This window comes from Condylostylus longicornis, unplaced genomic scaffold, assembly GCF_029603195.1.
Source record: "Condylostylus longicornis isolate FDR11 unplaced genomic scaffold, ASM2960319v2 ptg000038l, whole genome shotgun sequence".
NCBI lineage: Eukaryota > Metazoa > Arthropoda > Insecta > Diptera > Dolichopodidae > Condylostylus > Condylostylus longicornis.
In genome coordinates this window covers 12,639,591-12,656,705 of record NW_026578007.1, presented here as the reverse complement: position 1 = coordinate 12,656,705, position 17,115 = coordinate 12,639,591, and the positions used below count along the sequence as shown (strand labels likewise).

The 17,115-nt window shown below is 24.9% G+C and overlaps 4 protein-coding genes across 6 annotated transcripts; 1 reads left to right on the top strand and 3 right to left on the bottom strand.

The window, feature by feature from the left end:
* Window positions 1-1,959: 1,959 nt before the first annotated feature.
* LOC129609138 (immediate early response 3-interacting protein 1) lies at window positions 1,960-2,734 on the top strand. 2 transcript variants are annotated; one of them, XM_055521030.1, is made up of 4 exons: window positions 1,960-2,051; window positions 2,106-2,225; window positions 2,281-2,382; window positions 2,442-2,734. In XM_055521030.1, the coding sequence occupies exons 2-4, from the start codon at window positions 2,138-2,140 to the stop codon at window positions 2,495-2,497; spliced, it is 246 nt and encodes an 81-aa protein (XP_055377005.1). In that variant the 5' UTR covers window positions 1,960-2,051; window positions 2,106-2,137; the 3' UTR covers window positions 2,498-2,734. The 2 variants fall into 2 exon arrangements, with proteins under 2 accessions (XP_055377005.1, XP_055377006.1); XM_055521031.1 differs by lacking the exon at window positions 1,960-2,051 and having other exon boundaries at window positions 2,060-2,225; window positions 2,442-2,509; window positions 2,579-2,734.
* LOC129609137 (biogenesis of lysosome-related organelles complex 1 subunit 2) lies at window positions 2,511-3,334 on the bottom strand. 2 transcript variants are annotated; one of them, XM_055521027.1, is made up of 4 exons: window positions 3,068-3,334; window positions 2,904-3,001; window positions 2,723-2,853; window positions 2,511-2,667 (listed from the first exon to the last, which is right to left on the bottom strand). In XM_055521027.1, exons 1-4 carry the CDS (start codon window positions 3,115-3,117, stop codon window positions 2,533-2,535), a joined length of 414 nt encoding a protein of 137 aa, XP_055377002.1. In that variant the 5' UTR covers window positions 3,118-3,334; the 3' UTR covers window positions 2,511-2,532. The 2 variants fall into 2 exon arrangements, with proteins under 2 accessions (XP_055377002.1, XP_055377004.1); XM_055521029.1 differs by having other exon boundaries at window positions 2,904-2,998.
* A 317-nt stretch (window positions 3,335-3,651) lies between these two features.
* Window positions 3,652-7,618, bottom strand: LOC129609091 (succinyl-CoA:3-ketoacid-coenzyme A transferase, mitochondrial). Its single transcript, XM_055520959.1, has 8 exons — window positions 7,433-7,618; window positions 6,236-6,434; window positions 5,714-6,100; window positions 5,129-5,565; window positions 4,743-4,895; window positions 4,509-4,560; window positions 4,219-4,337; window positions 3,652-4,165 (listed from the first exon to the last, which is right to left on the bottom strand). Exons 1-8 carry the CDS (start codon window positions 7,496-7,498, stop codon window positions 4,028-4,030), a joined length of 1,551 nt encoding a protein of 516 aa, XP_055376934.1. The 5' UTR covers window positions 7,499-7,618; the 3' UTR covers window positions 3,652-4,027.
* Window positions 7,619-10,431: 2,813 nt separating this feature from the next.
* Window positions 10,432-15,739, bottom strand: LOC129609088 (putative uncharacterized protein DDB_G0286901). The gene is made up of 9 exons (XM_055520950.1): window positions 15,467-15,739; window positions 12,919-14,708; window positions 12,724-12,862; window positions 12,295-12,651; window positions 12,097-12,222; window positions 11,497-11,838; window positions 11,101-11,421; window positions 10,798-10,974; window positions 10,432-10,631 (listed from the first exon to the last, which is right to left on the bottom strand). Exons 1-9 carry the CDS (start codon window positions 15,555-15,557, stop codon window positions 10,579-10,581), a joined length of 3,396 nt encoding a protein of 1,131 aa, XP_055376925.1. The 5' UTR covers window positions 15,558-15,739; the 3' UTR covers window positions 10,432-10,578.
* Window positions 15,740-17,115: the final 1,376 nt, after the last annotated feature.

Genomic DNA, 17,115 nt, shown 5'->3' with positions numbered 1-17,115 from the left:
ATTCTTAACCCATGTACATATTATTACATATTTTGATACATTTTTAGATTTTATTTAATACAAATTACAATATATATGTAGGTATGTATATTTATATATATTATGTGTATCTGATTATGATAAATATAATATGGCCTACAAAGCGAGACCGATGCGTATTTTAGTGAGACACTTCAAGTAGAGAAAATTTATAATCTTCAATACCAAATTATATTTCAAAGTCTTATCTATCTTAATTTAAAATTTTTAATTTTATTAGAATTTTTTTTAATTAATTTCTATTTTGCTTTAAAAATATCAACAAATTTCTCCTAATATCTACTTTTTAAAATTTTTTTACTCTCAAACTGTGTGGTCGAGTTGAATGAAAATGTATTTATTTTCATTTATTTATAATTATAACCTTCTTTCTTCTTTTCATAAACTCTCGGTTAGGTAATATGTCTTTCTCGTTTCGTTTGACTTTGGCAAGTGGCAATGGCACCCAGTAATGCCAATTTCATAGTTTTGTCGAAAATACAGTTTCAACAATTATTAATTTAAAAAGCAGGTTGCGTTTTAGGGTTTCTTATTTTGTAATATAACACTTAAAATTATTTACAACTAAAAAATTATCGTAACGTCTTCAATATTCAAGAATTGTTCATCAATACATCGAGATAACGCCTTATATTCCATATATCTATTAGGCCACCAAACTTAGAGACTACCTCAAAAACAGATTCCAAATTTATATGGAGTCTAAGTGGAAGGGATGCCGGAAATTGATTAATATTTTCAGGTCTACTGATTTTATATATTTTTAAAATATTTAGAATTGTAACTTTTTCCGATTGCAAAATTTTAGAAAATAATTTCAACTTGGCGGATAGTATTACATCAAGAAATCAAAAATAGAAATGGAATTTAGAACGGTTCTATTTGTGAAATCAAATCGTAAAATAATTTTAAATATAATGAATATTTAATTAATTAATTTCTATCTTTTTATTATAAAACATAAATCCAAAATACTGATGTCGATAACCCAGCATTTACACGTACAAGTTACTTGCAAGAAAGTTGCAATACATACAAAAATTTTACTAACACATTGAAATATTTCTACTTGCTTGTTTACTTGCAGTTCAACTTGCAAGAAAATTTTGCTGCCAGTAATTTGAGCAAGTAATTTGACATATTGAGAAATTCACAAAAAAAAATTTGTTGTTTTGATTTTTTTTTTTTTTAAATTAAAATTTTTGAATTTTGTTTTGAAAAAATTAAACTTAGCAAACTTATGGTTTCTAAAATTTATAAACAATTATATATATTGCTAGTTGTTTTCTTCTCAAAGACATTTTCAAAAATTAACTTGCTAAACGCCTACGTCATAATAGCAAGTAATTTGACATTTCGAACAACTAATTGACAATTAATATTATACAAACTTGCATGCAAGTAACTTGTATGTGTAAATGCTGGGTAAAGTAACATTCAGTAAAAAATGCCACGATACCACAGCGAGGAAGAACACCACCTTAAGTTGGCAACAGACAAGACCGATTTTTGCGGCGAATTTCAAAACTTATATAGAATACGCATATTTAAATGCGACAATCTAGAATCAAGCAAAATTATCGCCACGAATTTCATCGCTGGCGGTGAAATAGCCTTGATTCCACTTTATGACATTATCTGCTTCCATGAGTGTGTGATATTACTATATGCAAAATATTGTTTAATTTATTTTGCCATTCCGCTCCCGTTCTAGGTTCATAACGCAAAGGTTGCCAAAACAAAAAGTGTTTTCTGTCCAAAACATAAGCAGGGTTGAATTCCTGTTTTTAGATTGTTCTAGAATACTTCATTGCTAAAAGAAATATTTCCCGCTAAAAAAATGCCGCCCACCACAGTCGACGCAAGCATATCGAAACTTCATAATAAAATCAAGGGAAATGTCACGTCAATCATCACATCATAATGCAATACTAAAAATTGTCAAAGGCGTTGCTAAGTATGCTTACTTTGTAGTCATCCTATATTCCTTTTGCCCAATTGTTTTTATATATGTAGAATATTTACAAAATACGTATCAAAGCTACAGAAAACATTTTCTATTTTAGTTTTTGTTGGTTGTATGTTATTAATTTAAATTATGTTCACGCTCTGGACGTTAGTTGAAGCATCACTATTATGTCTCAATGCCATTTGTGTTTTACATGAAGAAAGGTTTTTGGCAAAATGTAAGATTACTTTTTGGTTTAATAACATGTTTCAACATTTGTTTTATAATGGCAGTTGGATGGGGTTCTAACTCAAGTGTACAAGGATTTGGGGAGCCTCCTACATTCAAATCACAAGCCCTGAATTTAATCAGATCGATCAGAACTGTAGCTAAAAGTAAGGAAAAACTTGAAATCTTTAAATTTTATGTGTCATTTACATTATTTATGTTTCAGTTCCCTTAATATTTCTTAATATTGTTGCCATTGGTATTAAATTAATTCTTGGATAAATAAATAACAATGTATATTGAACATGGATAATCACTTATTGTGAACTCTTATAAATCATTGTTTTAATTTTATTTTCTAAGGCTACTGAGTATGCGTCCAATTTGTAAGCTGCAGCTTCCAATTTGTCCACAGTATCTTCAATTTCGTCAATATAATTAAGTTGAGACCTCTAAAAAATAATTTTTTATAAAAATAATGTTATTTTGTAAATATATTATACTTACCAATTCATCAAATTTATTTTTTAAGTCTAACGTTGAAATAGCTAGAGAATTTGCCGTATGTGTCATTTCTGTATACTTCTCTAAACTAACTCGATTCATATCTTCCAATAACTTGTAATCATCAATTGGAGCTGAAAGCGAAATTGAAATTTAGATCTTGTAGTTAATTAGATTTACTAACCATTAAGCTCATTCGAAATGTACTCTTCCGTTTTTTTAAACATTTTTGTTGCCAATTTACTTAAATTGGGATCATGTGGGTCCATTGCTTCAAAACTACTAGAAAATTTATTTTCAAATGTGAGAATTCCACTAATAATTCAAATCGAAATTTGATAGTTATACCTCGATGTCGAAGTTGATAATGTTGGACCTCGAACAGGACTTTCCTCCATTGTATTTCTTTGCTATCACAGGTTGTTTCTTTAATTTAAAAAATTATTAACATTTAGAGAAACCCAAGCTCCATATGCTATTGATTAGCAATTTTTTCACAAGTTTTTTTTTTAATATTAGAATCTTGTATAATTAAGAAATATTTCTTTTTCTTCCTTTTTTTCCAATTTTTAATGTTTTCAAAAATTTTTGAAAATTTCACCTAGTTAAAGCAACATTGTGGTTGACATTTAGTATATGTCAATTGTTAAGAAACTATTTGAACATAACAAACATACAGGCGTGGACTTTATTTTTGAGTCGGATAATAATAATTTTGAAATGATTTCTGATTTCTGTAAAAATCGTATTGACTATTTTAATCCATTTCACTGAAAATTCATCTAAACTTGACATTGAAATTTATTTGTTAGTGAACTGAAATGTTATTTAGTTATTGCAATTGAATTTGAACCATGAAATTGGATAAGACAATAAAAAATTTAGTCTAAAAATCGGCAGCGGAGAAGGATTACCTTAAAAAAGGCTGAGGGTTTTTTATTTCATTTTATTTTTTTATTTCATTCGGCAGTAAAAGCTATTGATAATCCGACCTTAATTTAAAAAGCCTCTAGCAAAAAAAAGTACAAAATTTTACAAAGTTATTTACATATGTATGTATGCATGCAAAAATATATAAATTTGATTTTAAGATACATACATACGTATGTAAGTATTATATTATAATGTAGTACATTATTAATTTTATTTTTAACAATAAAAAATATTATTCGTAAAAAAAGCTACATAAAATAAAGACGATTTTAAATGCCTCTTGTATCACGTATGTAGTATATAGTTTTGAATAAGATATTCATGTAAGTATGCATGTATATGCATCTATATGCATGTTCTGTTTAGTTTACGGTTTTATAGCTGCCCCATTTTCTTCAAATTATCGGATATATTTATGTGACATCCGGTTGCAGCTCTAATATCATCAGTTGAATACTTTTCATCAATTTCAATTAAAGTTAAGCCAGTTTCCTTATTAACAGTGAATACGCCCTAAAAAATCTTTAATTAGATTAACAATAAAAATTTAATAAATAATTAACAACCTTTTCTGTAATTATCATATCGATACAGTTTCTGCCTGTTAGTGGTAAGGAACACTTTTCTAATATTTTATGAGCCCCATTTTTTGCGTTATGTTCCATTGTCACAATTACTTTAGTACCTGTAGTGCATGAAAAATTCAGTTATACATATGTTTGTATTTATGTATGTATATACATATGTACACATATGTATATGTATAAAATAATTATATAAATATTATAATAGAACATTATATGTACATATGTTATCGATCATAATTTGTAATATGAAACGGCATCACTTTACTTACCTGGAGCTGCAACTAAGTCCATAGCTCCACCCATGCCTTTAACCATTTTGCCCTTAAAAAAATAAATCAAAATTATGTGCATAAGTACATATTATGCATATTATCATGCATACATAATATTATGTTTATGCACAAGCATAGCTAGATTTTTTAATTTTTAGAACCGATTTCTTTTAACTATGTGCATATTTATGTTTACATATGTATGTATTGTATGTAAATCTTTTTTCTTACCGGAATCATCCAGTTAGCTAAGTCACCATATTGCGAAACTTCCATAGCACCTAATATTGTTAAATCAACATGACCCCCACGTATCATTGAGAAACTATCATCTGAAGCAAAATAAGAGGCGCCAGGTATAATTGTAACAGTTTCTTTACCAGCCTACTTTTTCATTGAAAAAAATATGTGTCACTTAAGTATTTGTATAGTGAATGGTATTAATTTTATAAAATGTGATCGATAATGTCAGATGCAATTACAAACTGCAGAGGGTTTAAAGCTTTATGTATAAAAATTAAATGAAAGGCTTTCAAAATTCTACAGTTAGCAGTTGCATCTGATATAATTGATAACAGCTGTATAGTTAATATCAACTTTGAAAAATTTAATCTTACATTAATTAGATCAGGATCAACTTCATTTTTCTTCGGAAAGGGTCCTAAACCTAAAATTCCATTTTCTGATTGTAAAAATACATTCATTCCTTTCGGTATGTAATTTGCTGACAAAACTGGTATTCCAATTCCCAAATTTGCGTACATTCCATCTTTAAATTCCATAGCTACTCGACGAGCAATCTTTTCTCTTAATGAAGCTCCTGAGCTTTGTTCTTGTGATTTTGGTTTTTCATCATTTTCTTCACTTATCCTTAATTTTTCTATTCTTTTTACATATTTATCTCCTTTAATTATTCTTTGAACGTATATTCCCGGGACATGTATTTCATCTGGATTTAATGAACCGACTGGGACAATTTCTTCTACTTCAGCAATAGTTATTTTAGCTGCACGACACATTGGCGCATTAAAATTCCTTGCTGCCTTATTAAAAACTAGAACGAAATTAAAACAAAATATAATAGGATGGTATAGATATAGATAACAATATTTCTTAAATAGAAATTTAAGAAATTTAAATATTGATTAACTTGTTAGCTAATGATTATACTATGTATTCCAACAAGACTTAATCGACTTTACCTAAATTTCCAAAAGGATCTCCTTTATGCGCTTTAACTATAGCAAAATCACCTAATATTGCTTCTTCCATTATGTAATTTTTCCCAGAAAAAGTCTGTGATTTTCTTGGAGTACTTGCAATTTCTATTTTACCATCTTTTGAATATTTAATTGGGGAGCCGCCCTCTTGAATCAATGTCCCAAAGCCAGTGGGAGTAAAAAATGCAGGAATTCCAGCTCCTCCTGCTCTAATTCGTTCAGCCAAAGTTCCTTGGGGTGTCAGTTCAATTTCTAATTCACCTGCTAAAAATTGTCGAACCAATTCTGTATTTTCTCCAACATAACTTGAAATCATACGTTTAATTTGCCTTTCTTTTATTAATAATCCTAGACCAAAATTGTCAACACCTAAAATTAAAAAGGAATTAAATGTGTATGCAATAGAAGGAAAAATCAAGTAAACCAATAAAATTGGACATTATGGAGATACATATTTACTTATTAATGAATTTTTTATTATTGAAATGAAAAATAGGTACCTACCCCCATTATTTGAGACAGCAGTAATATTATTAATTTTTTTCCTTAAAAGTGCGCCAATAATATTTTCTGGAATACCACACAGACCAAATCCGCCAAACAATATTTTTGAGCCACTTGGTATATCAGCAATGATTTCGTCAACATTATTGTAAACTTTTTTTGATTTTTTAATATTAGTTGAATAGTTACATGAAACAATCTAGTTGAAATAAAATTAAGTTATTAAAATTCAAAAAAATTTAATTTTTAAAATAATAATTTTAAATGCTTTTTTTAGGTATTTTTAAAGGCTGCTATCTTGAGTTAAGAGTTACAAATCAAAATTTTACCGTTTAAAGATTGTTGACACATTTAATTTCAAAATAATTTGAATTAACGACTTAGGTGCTAATTCTTGCCATTTCACTCTTGCATAAATGATCCCAAAAATTTTGAAAATACCTTTTTTTTTTCTTTGAAATTTAATAGTTAAAACAAACCGAATTGTATTTATGTTTAACTAATTGTAACAATTACCATGCCATTTTTACTACGGATAACCATGTTCATGTATATACATAATTCCATACATATTATATATGTATATACATATAAACAAAAGCATATGCATATCACTGAGATAGGGGGTATATTTTGAAATAATTGTGGGGACTAAGTGTAGGCGACTCTTTTTAGTAGTGTTGTACGAATAATTTTAATACTAAAAAATTATTTTCCAGATTAAATGCATCATTTTTATATAATTACCACTCTTTTTATCAAATTTAAATAGATATTGTATTGAAATTAATTTTTCCAAACACTTTTCTAAACTTTGCATATTATTCTCACAAAATCTTATGCAAAAAGTTGACCTTCACGTTGTTTTCATTTTATAAATTTTATATAGACTCACACTTTTGATATAAATAAATAATGTTACATACAAACGTACATATTTATACGCATATAATATTCCTATATGTATGAACATATATACATACATATCACATATAAACAATCTTAGAGAACAAATTCTTCCAGGTTTTTCATATTTCTCTTTCATTAGATTATTATAGCAATATATGTACATTGTGTTAACATATTTTCTTATGTATATATAAATACAGTAGTTATATGTACATATACATATATATATACATATTGTGCATATATATGTATCAATTAATTAGTAAATAAATTTATTATTTTGCTTACCTTTATGAACTGGTTTGAAATAAAACCACGTTTTTGAAAAATATTTTTTATAGCTATTACGGACATTTTTATTAAAATTTTGTTTTTCTTTTGTATCTGTTAGATAAAATTGAATATTTTTTTTATTATCAGTATAAAAACATTCTACCTATACGAAAATAAAATAAAAAATCCGATTTGATAAACTTATTCAGTGCAAAGTCACAATTATACTAAAATAAGAATATTATTCTAGTTATAACAAAATAAAAAATGATGAGAGAATGATAAGCTAACCAACTCTAGGATAATTATTTTATTTCAGGAAGCTATAAAATTTTGAAGCGATTTGAAAGAGATTTATAATTTTAATCAACGCTTTCGTTAACTATTTGGTTTGTATAAAAAATTTTGGTACTACTACTATACATACATAATATGTAGTTACACGTTAATTTTATACAATAAAAAATAGCACTTAAATAATAACACTCTTTTTAATTTTTCGTGTGTGTACGCATGTATGTAGATTGCTCACAATTTATGAATGTAATGAAGTTCAATATGTTATTCAAATAAGTTTAATATGGTGATTCAATCAACAGGTCGCTTCGATTTTTTAGTGTAAAAAGGGAAATATGCATGTTGTATGTATGAAAACGATTTTGGTTAAGAAGTGCGTTATATTTTATTGTTGTATAAGTCGATAATGCGAAATTACTATTTCTGTTATAAATGTGATTTAATTTCTTCAATAGTTCATACATAATTTCAATTATTTTAATAATGACGACAGACATAGAATGTTCTAATACAATAAAAAATTCTCAATAAATATGTTTTTAATACACTCCTCTACTTATTTATAGGAAGTTTTTTTCTCTTACCGTACCATATGGTGAATAAAATATTTTCTTATTGTTTTGTTTTAAATGCCTACCTAATTCAATGGTCTACTGCTACAGTTTATAATATTTTTAAATGCTTTGAAATTTCGATAATATTATGTTCTTACGTACATACATACACGCAACCATATTTACGAGCGAAAAACCGTTTTTATTAAGAAAATTTTACTCTTTAAAAAAAGAAATGAAAAAAAGAATTTAATGAGTGACAAAAAGACGTCACTCTTTAAATTTACCAAAAAAAATTTTTTTTATAAAAATTTAGTAAAATTGGATGCTTGTTGTCCTTTATTCTGGATTCTTTAGATTTTTAAATAAAACAGGAAAATGACTTTTATTAAAATCTAGAAAATTTTATACGTTCATTAAGAAAACGCCATCTATACATATTTCTCGCTTTTATTCTTTGGTTTTTTAGTTTTTATTGTAAAAATCATATTGTTGAAAGCTCAGCACGAGCGGTTACTTTTGAAAATTTTTTTTTGAAAACAAAAAGACCCATTATAAACCAGATACAGGTTTATAATATGCCTCTTAAATAACTCACCTCTCATATAATATGACTCTTAAATAAACCAAATTTTCGAGTTTTAAATTCATACACATTGATATATACATACATGCATTACATAATAAAAATAAAGCGTATATGTATATAAAATCGTAAGAAATATTAAATTTGATCTAATTTATTTAAAATGAGTTTACGGACATACATACACATGTATTTAGAACATAATATTTTTTGAAATTATAATTTGTATAATAAAATGCAAAGTTAATGAAATAGATTTTAAAAAACATTTCAGATTTAAAAAAAAAACAGGAATTTTCGATAATTCAATTATAAACTTAAAAGTTCTAACTTAAATTTTATGCATCATTATTCAAATTTACAGGAACTAAACTAGTTTACTTTTTCAGACGTTAAATATGCTACAATTTTCGAACGTAGGATTTCCTTTTGTATAGCAAAGATTTATTGAACATGTCACATTTAAAAATTTTTGTAATTTTTGATTTATAAAATATGCTTTTTATTAAGATCTAAGTTATTACTAAATTTTCGAACCCCAAACTTTCAAAAAAAACTTACTAAAAAAATTTAATATACAAAAAAATTTTATGAAGAAAATAAGATTTAATGAAGGGGAAAAAACAAATTTTTTTTATAAGGAAAACTAAAAATAAATTATTAACTTGGATTTGAGCTTTTAAACTTTCTTGAAAGCTTGAATTCTTTAAAGTTGAATTCAAAAGTCTTATAAAAATGGAAAATTTACAAATAGGTACAAAAATATGTAAATTTTTTAACTATATTTGAGTTTATTATTTTGTTCAACATTTTTAAATTCATTTTCTGTTTTTCTGTTTTACATCTTCACATTTTCTTGTTTTCAAAACAAGTAAATTCTTAAATATTAAATTTTAAATTGTATTTTATTTTGGAGTATTTCATTTCCATTGAATTGAATATAGCTACCATATTTTTTTTTATTTTAAAGTTTACAGATTTTTGGCAATTTTATTTTTATTTACCATATTATTTATTTATTTATTTTATTTATTTGTAATTACTCCAATTATAATATTTCAATTTTTTTTTACATTTTATTTTAAAAAATGTTCTTACATTTATTTCAAAAATGTTTAATATATAAACGGTAATTGATCTATAAGCAAGAATTACATGATTTTTAAATATAATAATTATAACTAAAATTCATAATATATATTTTATTTTAAATATGTATTGGCATATATATTAATCTGATTTAATTCAAATTAATTTAATTTAAAATTTTATGTATATCTATAACAATATTTAATAATATGTTAATCCATTGTTTGAATGATGCAAATAACAAAATAATCTTATTTATTTTACCTTTTAATAAAAAAAATTATATATATAATAATATCAGCATAATAAGAACATAGTAAAACAATTTACTTTTATTTTTTTTTTTTACTTAAATAAAAATTACTATATTAATAAATAGACAATGATTATTCTTTTTCAGTTATAATTGTATAAATTTTGTAATGATTACAATTAAAAAAATTTATTAAAGGAAAATTTATAATAAAGATTGTTATTTATATCTCATTTACTAAAAATTGCTTCTTTCTTTTTAGAATTTTTTTACATATTTTAAAATTTTTCTCAAAGGAATTTTTTATTTTATATCTTATTCAAAACATTCACATTAATTTTTAAAAGAAATCATTGTCAGATACAATACAAGATTTTATTTTTTAATCGATTTTAGTGTTCATATCATCTTGATCATTTCTTTTTTGTATTAAATCTGAAAAAAATGAGAAATATATAAATCGTTTGTTATTTTTTAAACTGTTTATAATTTTTAAATCAAGTTCCAAATCGAAAATGCTGTCCCATTGTTTTGTGAACAAACAATTTTGTGACTTGATCTAATAAATGACACTATACAATATAAATTTATATTTAAGCACCTTCAGTGTTTGGAATATTTTCAAGATCAGTGTTTGGAATATTTTCAGCTTCCGATAATTTATCTGATTTATTATCCTTATCATCTTCATTTTCCTGTTCTTTAATATTGTCGTCTTTTTGAGCTGAATCCATATTCTCTTTTTCAGTTTCTTTTACGTCAATTTTTACAGACTCAACTAAAATTAAACACAATATTTTAAAATTTGTAATTATATCTGGTATACGCAATATGAAGTCACTTGCTATTTGAGCAAAAAATAATCTATACAACTACATATTATAATTTATATAGAACAGATTACCTTTTGAGTAAGTTTTTGATTCTTCGATTATATTTTCTATATCATTTTGAGATAATACGGATTGTCTGTCGTTATTATTATGATTCAGAAAACAATTTTCCTCCGGAAATGTAGAAGTCAAAGGTATTGTTGGCTCATTAACTTTGGAATTAAAATAATCATTATTATTATATTTGGTTTTTAAAAAATAATCGAAGCCATAATGATCTCCTCGCTTCTGATGGTAGTTCTGTGGCTGCTTTAGTATTGATTGATGATAATTATTTAATTTTGATTCTGATAATGTAGAATTTTTATTCGAGGATTTTAAAATTGGCCGACCTGTGGTTTGTTTGTATTTTTTTTAGTTTTATTTCTAGTTATTTTTATTCAATTTAATTTCTTATATGTACATACCCATATATTTCTTATTTGGAATGTAATGTGTTTGATCATTATTCCATTTGATATGTTTTCCACCAGTTTTTATATGAATTCCGCCATTTTCTGTATAGTTATCATTAAATTTATTTAAAATTGACGAAACTTTTACATTACAATTTTGTTGATTCAATGCTTGCTGATATTGATGATTTTGAGCTTGATAATTTTGAAAATTAAAATTATTAATCGATGTTTCACCTAAATTGTTTCCAACACTTGTCATAAGGTTAAAATTTTCTTTTTCGGATGATATTTTACGAAAACCCGATGTAGGTGTAAATTCAGGTGCATTTGGATTTATATTTGATTGTAATGCTTTTAATAAATAAGAATAAAAATAATGATATTTAAATATTTAACCTAACAATATATTAAACTTTATGTTTAATTTCAAGTTATCTAAAAATAAATAAAATTTATAGTTAATTTTACGACAAAAACATAAAATCTTAAATAATATTTTAAAATATTTTTAAGTTAAAAATTAAATAAATTTTCATTGTAGATTAATTGCAATCAAAAGTGATAAATGAATTTCGAATAAATTTTTTAAAATTATGAAAATTAATTTACAAATTAATTCCTGTAAACGAAGTTTCTGTTGTTCCTGTAAATGTTTTCGAAACAAAGCGTTTTGCACAATATTTCTTGTATGACATTCTAATTCTTGAGCAGATGGCATTCTTTTTTGAACTCCTCCTTAAAAATATGCATTTTGATAAACATGAAATTAACTACCCATTAAGTGAAAACAAAAATTGCGATCCTTACCGTTATTATTTAACATAAAAGGTTGAAAATTTAAAAAGGGTTTAGAAACTTGTGACAAAGCAGCAAGCTGATTAACTGAATTTATTTGCTCTAAAAATTGTCTAAAGGCTTCTGGATCTTGTGTTTGTTTTACTATTAAATTAGCTTGTGCTAACATTTGCTGATAAGCACATTGAGTAAAAGCGTTAACAGATGGTTTTATTGGTGATTCAGGTTGCTTCTTATTTTGATTTATACTACCGAAATTTGGCAAATTTTGATGTAGTATTCCAGTTTTAATATCATTGCCTTGATGTTGAAAATTTCTGTAATATCCAATTTTTCGCATTTGATCTTCCAAATCCTTCACATTAATTACTAAAATTTTGGAAAATATGTGTTAAACAAACACATAAACAAAGTATAACTGTAAAAGTAAATAAAATTTACCATTCTTTGGGAACTGTTCATGTTGTCTGTGATTTTTTTTTTCAAATACTGTATAATTTTGTTTATGTCTCGTATCATTATTAAATGAACCATTGTGATGATTTTTAAACCAATGATTTGATCTAGATTTAGAATTTCCCTGTATAATAAAAAACAATTAATGACAAATTTAAAAAAAAATTATTTGATATTTACCCCAAACATATTATTAAGGGTATCATAATCCAAGAAGTTGTCAAAACTAAATTGTAATGAATAATAATTTTTCTTATTATGGTCATTTGTAGCATTGCTTGAACTTGAATTATTTTGACGGTTCCATTTTTTATTATTATTATTTGAATATAAATTTAGAAGTTTTGTTGGTGTACTTCTAGCTGGAGGGGGCGATTGTGCTGTACTAGTGCAAACGGATTGAACTTCATCATTACAGGCAGATTTTAATGTCGTGGATGTTAAGCTGACATGATTTTTTGTTCTATTTTCAATTGTGCTACAATTACCCTCAGAAAATTTATGCATTTCAAAATTATCTTCTTTCTTTTCATTTTCTAATGCTATCTTTTTAATTTTCTGATTTGTTTCACAATTGTCATCTTCTTTATCGCTTGCCGGATCATCATCAAAACCTTTTAATTCAATAATATCATTTTGTGAAATTGGACCGCAATTAAGCCATTCTGGTTCTTCACTGTTACAAGAATGATTCGATGAAGAAAAACTTTCTTTTCTATAGCGACTGTAGTTATGATTATTTGCGTTAATTTTATAGTGATGATTTTGGTTGTAGCGATTTATTAAATTTGTTTGATTAATTTTGTCGGTAATATTATTAGAACTAATATTATTATAATCACTTTCATTATAGTTATAACGATTGTATTTATGAATATTATTATTATTATTACTTTTATTATCAGTCCAACTATTATTGTTATCTAAAAGTTTTCCAAACTTATTGTTCATATCATTTAATGAATCCGTATCAATATTGTTGGTCGTATAGTTCCAATTTTTATTTGGCAATGATATTCGGCCACTACCATAACGTTGATTTTCGTTGTGCTTTCCATTATACGAATGTGTTTTTGTAGTTGAAAACATTTCTTCATTGCAATCAACTTTATGTTCATTATCATTTCTTCTTGAGACATCCGAAAAAACACCTAAATTTATGTCCACATTATAAGATTTATTACCCGTAGTGAAATTTTCATTATTATTATCACACCCGTTTTGCATTATTGACTCATCTGATTTACGTTTGTTTATCCTGTCGTAGTTATTTTTAATAAAATTCGGTATCATATACGAATATTGACTATTTTTTTGTTCTGAATTTCCGGAAGAGTGGTCTTTGCGTTTTACAGAACTTTCGCAATCGTATTTTTCAATAAATCTACCTTCATGACAGTCAAATTTTAATTGAATATTTTCAGATTCATTACTGACTAAACTTCTGTTAGAAAATTTATGATTTTTATGCAAGAAATGTCGAGTGCTACTTTGATTACCAAAATTATTATTGTTATTGCTATTACTATTATAATTATAACTAGAAAAATTTCTGTTGCTGTAAGTATTATAAACATTTTTACTATTATAATTGAAGTAATCATTATTATTAATATAGTTGTTATTTTCATTATTTAAATTGATATTGTTATTATGTTTAATATTAATATTATTGTTGCTATTGTTGTTATGTTGACGGTATTTTGCAATGTAAGGATTATTATCATTACTTAATCTTGTTGTTTTCATTCTTAATTCTTCGGAAGTATTATGAATTTTATTATCCAATTTCCAAAAAGGGAATTTTAATAAGTGTGAAGAGTTTTTTATACAATTTGGTATTTCTTTTGATAGTTTGTCGTCTCGTAGCATCATTAGAGCAGATCGTGTGTAACGCCTGTGCGATAATGATCCTCGACTTAGTATTGATGGGTCCACGGCTTCCGGCGCCATGCGATACATTGTCTCATCTGAATTTTGGAAAGTAATATTTAATAAAATAAAGTAGACACACATGTAGACTACATATACAATTAACATAAAATAATTTTATGATTAAATTAATTTTATTACAGTATACAATAAAATACAATTAAGTTTACAGTGATTTCAGCACGACAACAAACCGTAATTAGGTTATTTGGGGCTAATTCAATTTTTTAATGGTACGTGTTTTAATTATGGATGTGTTAATATGAATTTGTGAAATATAAAAACTTTTCTGATCTTTCAATTAATTTAATAGTGAATAAAAAACTTGAATATGGGAAAAAAATTTATTCAAAACGTATAAGGCTCTTAAACTCTGATAATTTTTTTTATATGAAATTGATATCAGTCCTAGGGTTTATTTAATTTCTAGAGAATCTTTTTTGTATGTTCAGTGATTTGAAAATTTATAATAAATACTTGAATAAAATTGCTTATAATAATGAGAATATTTGGTAAAGATATATTTTTAACATTATAAAATTGAAATAAAATTTAAATTTTATTTAATAAAGTGAAGGAATGTTGTAAAAACAATTTTTTTTTAGTCTTAGCTTTCAAATTTGAGTAGATGTGGCGCCAAAAATATTTAAATGAATTCAGCATCGAAAAAATGTAATAATTCCCGCCATAACACGCGTTGTCTTTACTTGAAAGATTAATTTTTTTTTAAAGTTAAAATTTTAAAAAAAGGAAATACACGTAATACACATATTTAAAACTTTTTCTTAGTTCTTACTAGTAATATCAAGAACACCACTTTCTAACAATTGTTTTTTTAAAGAAATTGAATCACTAGACACTGGAAAATAATAACTTAATTTGACCATTTTGAATGCTTTTTTTAAATAATTTGTTAAAAAAAAATCGATTTTAAAAAAGTTTCTTATTTTAGTATAATTTGCAAAGTAAAATATTTAAATGTTTTGGTTTTCATATAATTTTTTTGAAAAATAATGAAAGTAAAATATTTATTTGCTGTTTGATTATTCAAAAAAGAAAAAAAAATTATCTGGACTTCACAAAGTTAAAATGAGTACTGAAAAGTAGCCAATTAAATAATTTGTAAATTGTTCTTCGAAATGTGATCACATATAGGGTTAGAAAATATTTACTGTAAAATTAACAGTTATTTTATTTTTATATTGCCTTCCCTTTCTCAAAAGAGTTTTTTAGAATTCAAAGTTAATTTAGCTTCTTAGTAAAGTGGCCAGACGACATAAATAAATTGAAATATTAATTTTTTAAAGAAGTTTTAGAAAAAGTGGGTACTGTTGACAGAAGTACTTGTAGATATAAATTTTAATTTGATTATGTACATATACACATATACAAATTCACACGTATACTTATACACATCAATATATTGAAACGGTTTAAATGCTGTTCGGAAACTGATTGCTTATTACACATAAAATATGATATTAAATGATTAGATAATAATCTTTGTCTTTATTTTATAAAATAAATATGTTCAGGGATATATAAAAAGTTTTATAACAGTAGATAATATAACAGATGTACAAAGAATACCAAGGTAAGTTGCTGTTAGAATACTATATTCGATTGCAAAACTTTTGTTCTTTTCTGTTCTTACAAGTATATAAAAGACCTCATATGGCAGTTTCTTCCATATCTCTTGCACATTTCTGTAGTTTATTTGTGACAGAACTATTTCTTAGATGACCTTTTAAATAAAATTGAATAGTTTTCTTTTTTGTCATACTTTCAAGGGAATTAAATTCGATTAAAATTAAGAATAAATCGAATCATACCTTTCCTTTTGTGACACATACAGTCTACGAAAATAATAATAAAAATGAAAGTCTCTCTGCATGTTTTTAACAAATTCGGTTTTATCATTTTGTATCAGTGCACATAGGATTTTCACAATATTATAAATTTTTTTAGTTTTTACTTTATTAAATATAATATATAGTAAAATGGTTAATACTTTTCCAGACGTTTTTTTTTTTTTTTAATTTATAATTTTCTATTTTTTTTTTTTCATATAATTCTAATTAATTTTATTTTTAGAACTTAATAATAGTTAATAAATAAACAATAAAGAATTTTTAAAACATTGTACAAATATTTTTTTAATTTTTTTTTTTTGTTAATAATTAGACAACATAATTTTTATATTTTATTTTCTAATTTAATTTTTGTTTGTTTTTAACATTAGAATGAGAAAAAATTGTTTCTTTTTTATGTTAATTAATGCCATTTTAGACATATTAAACAATATTTTTACTTCATTAAATTTTTATTTTGTCTTTTAAATCACCAAACAATTGAATTAAGCCATGCTATTAATTTATTTTTGGAAATAATATAGACATTTTAAATTTTTTTGTTTGTTTACGGATTTTATAATGATTTCTTTTG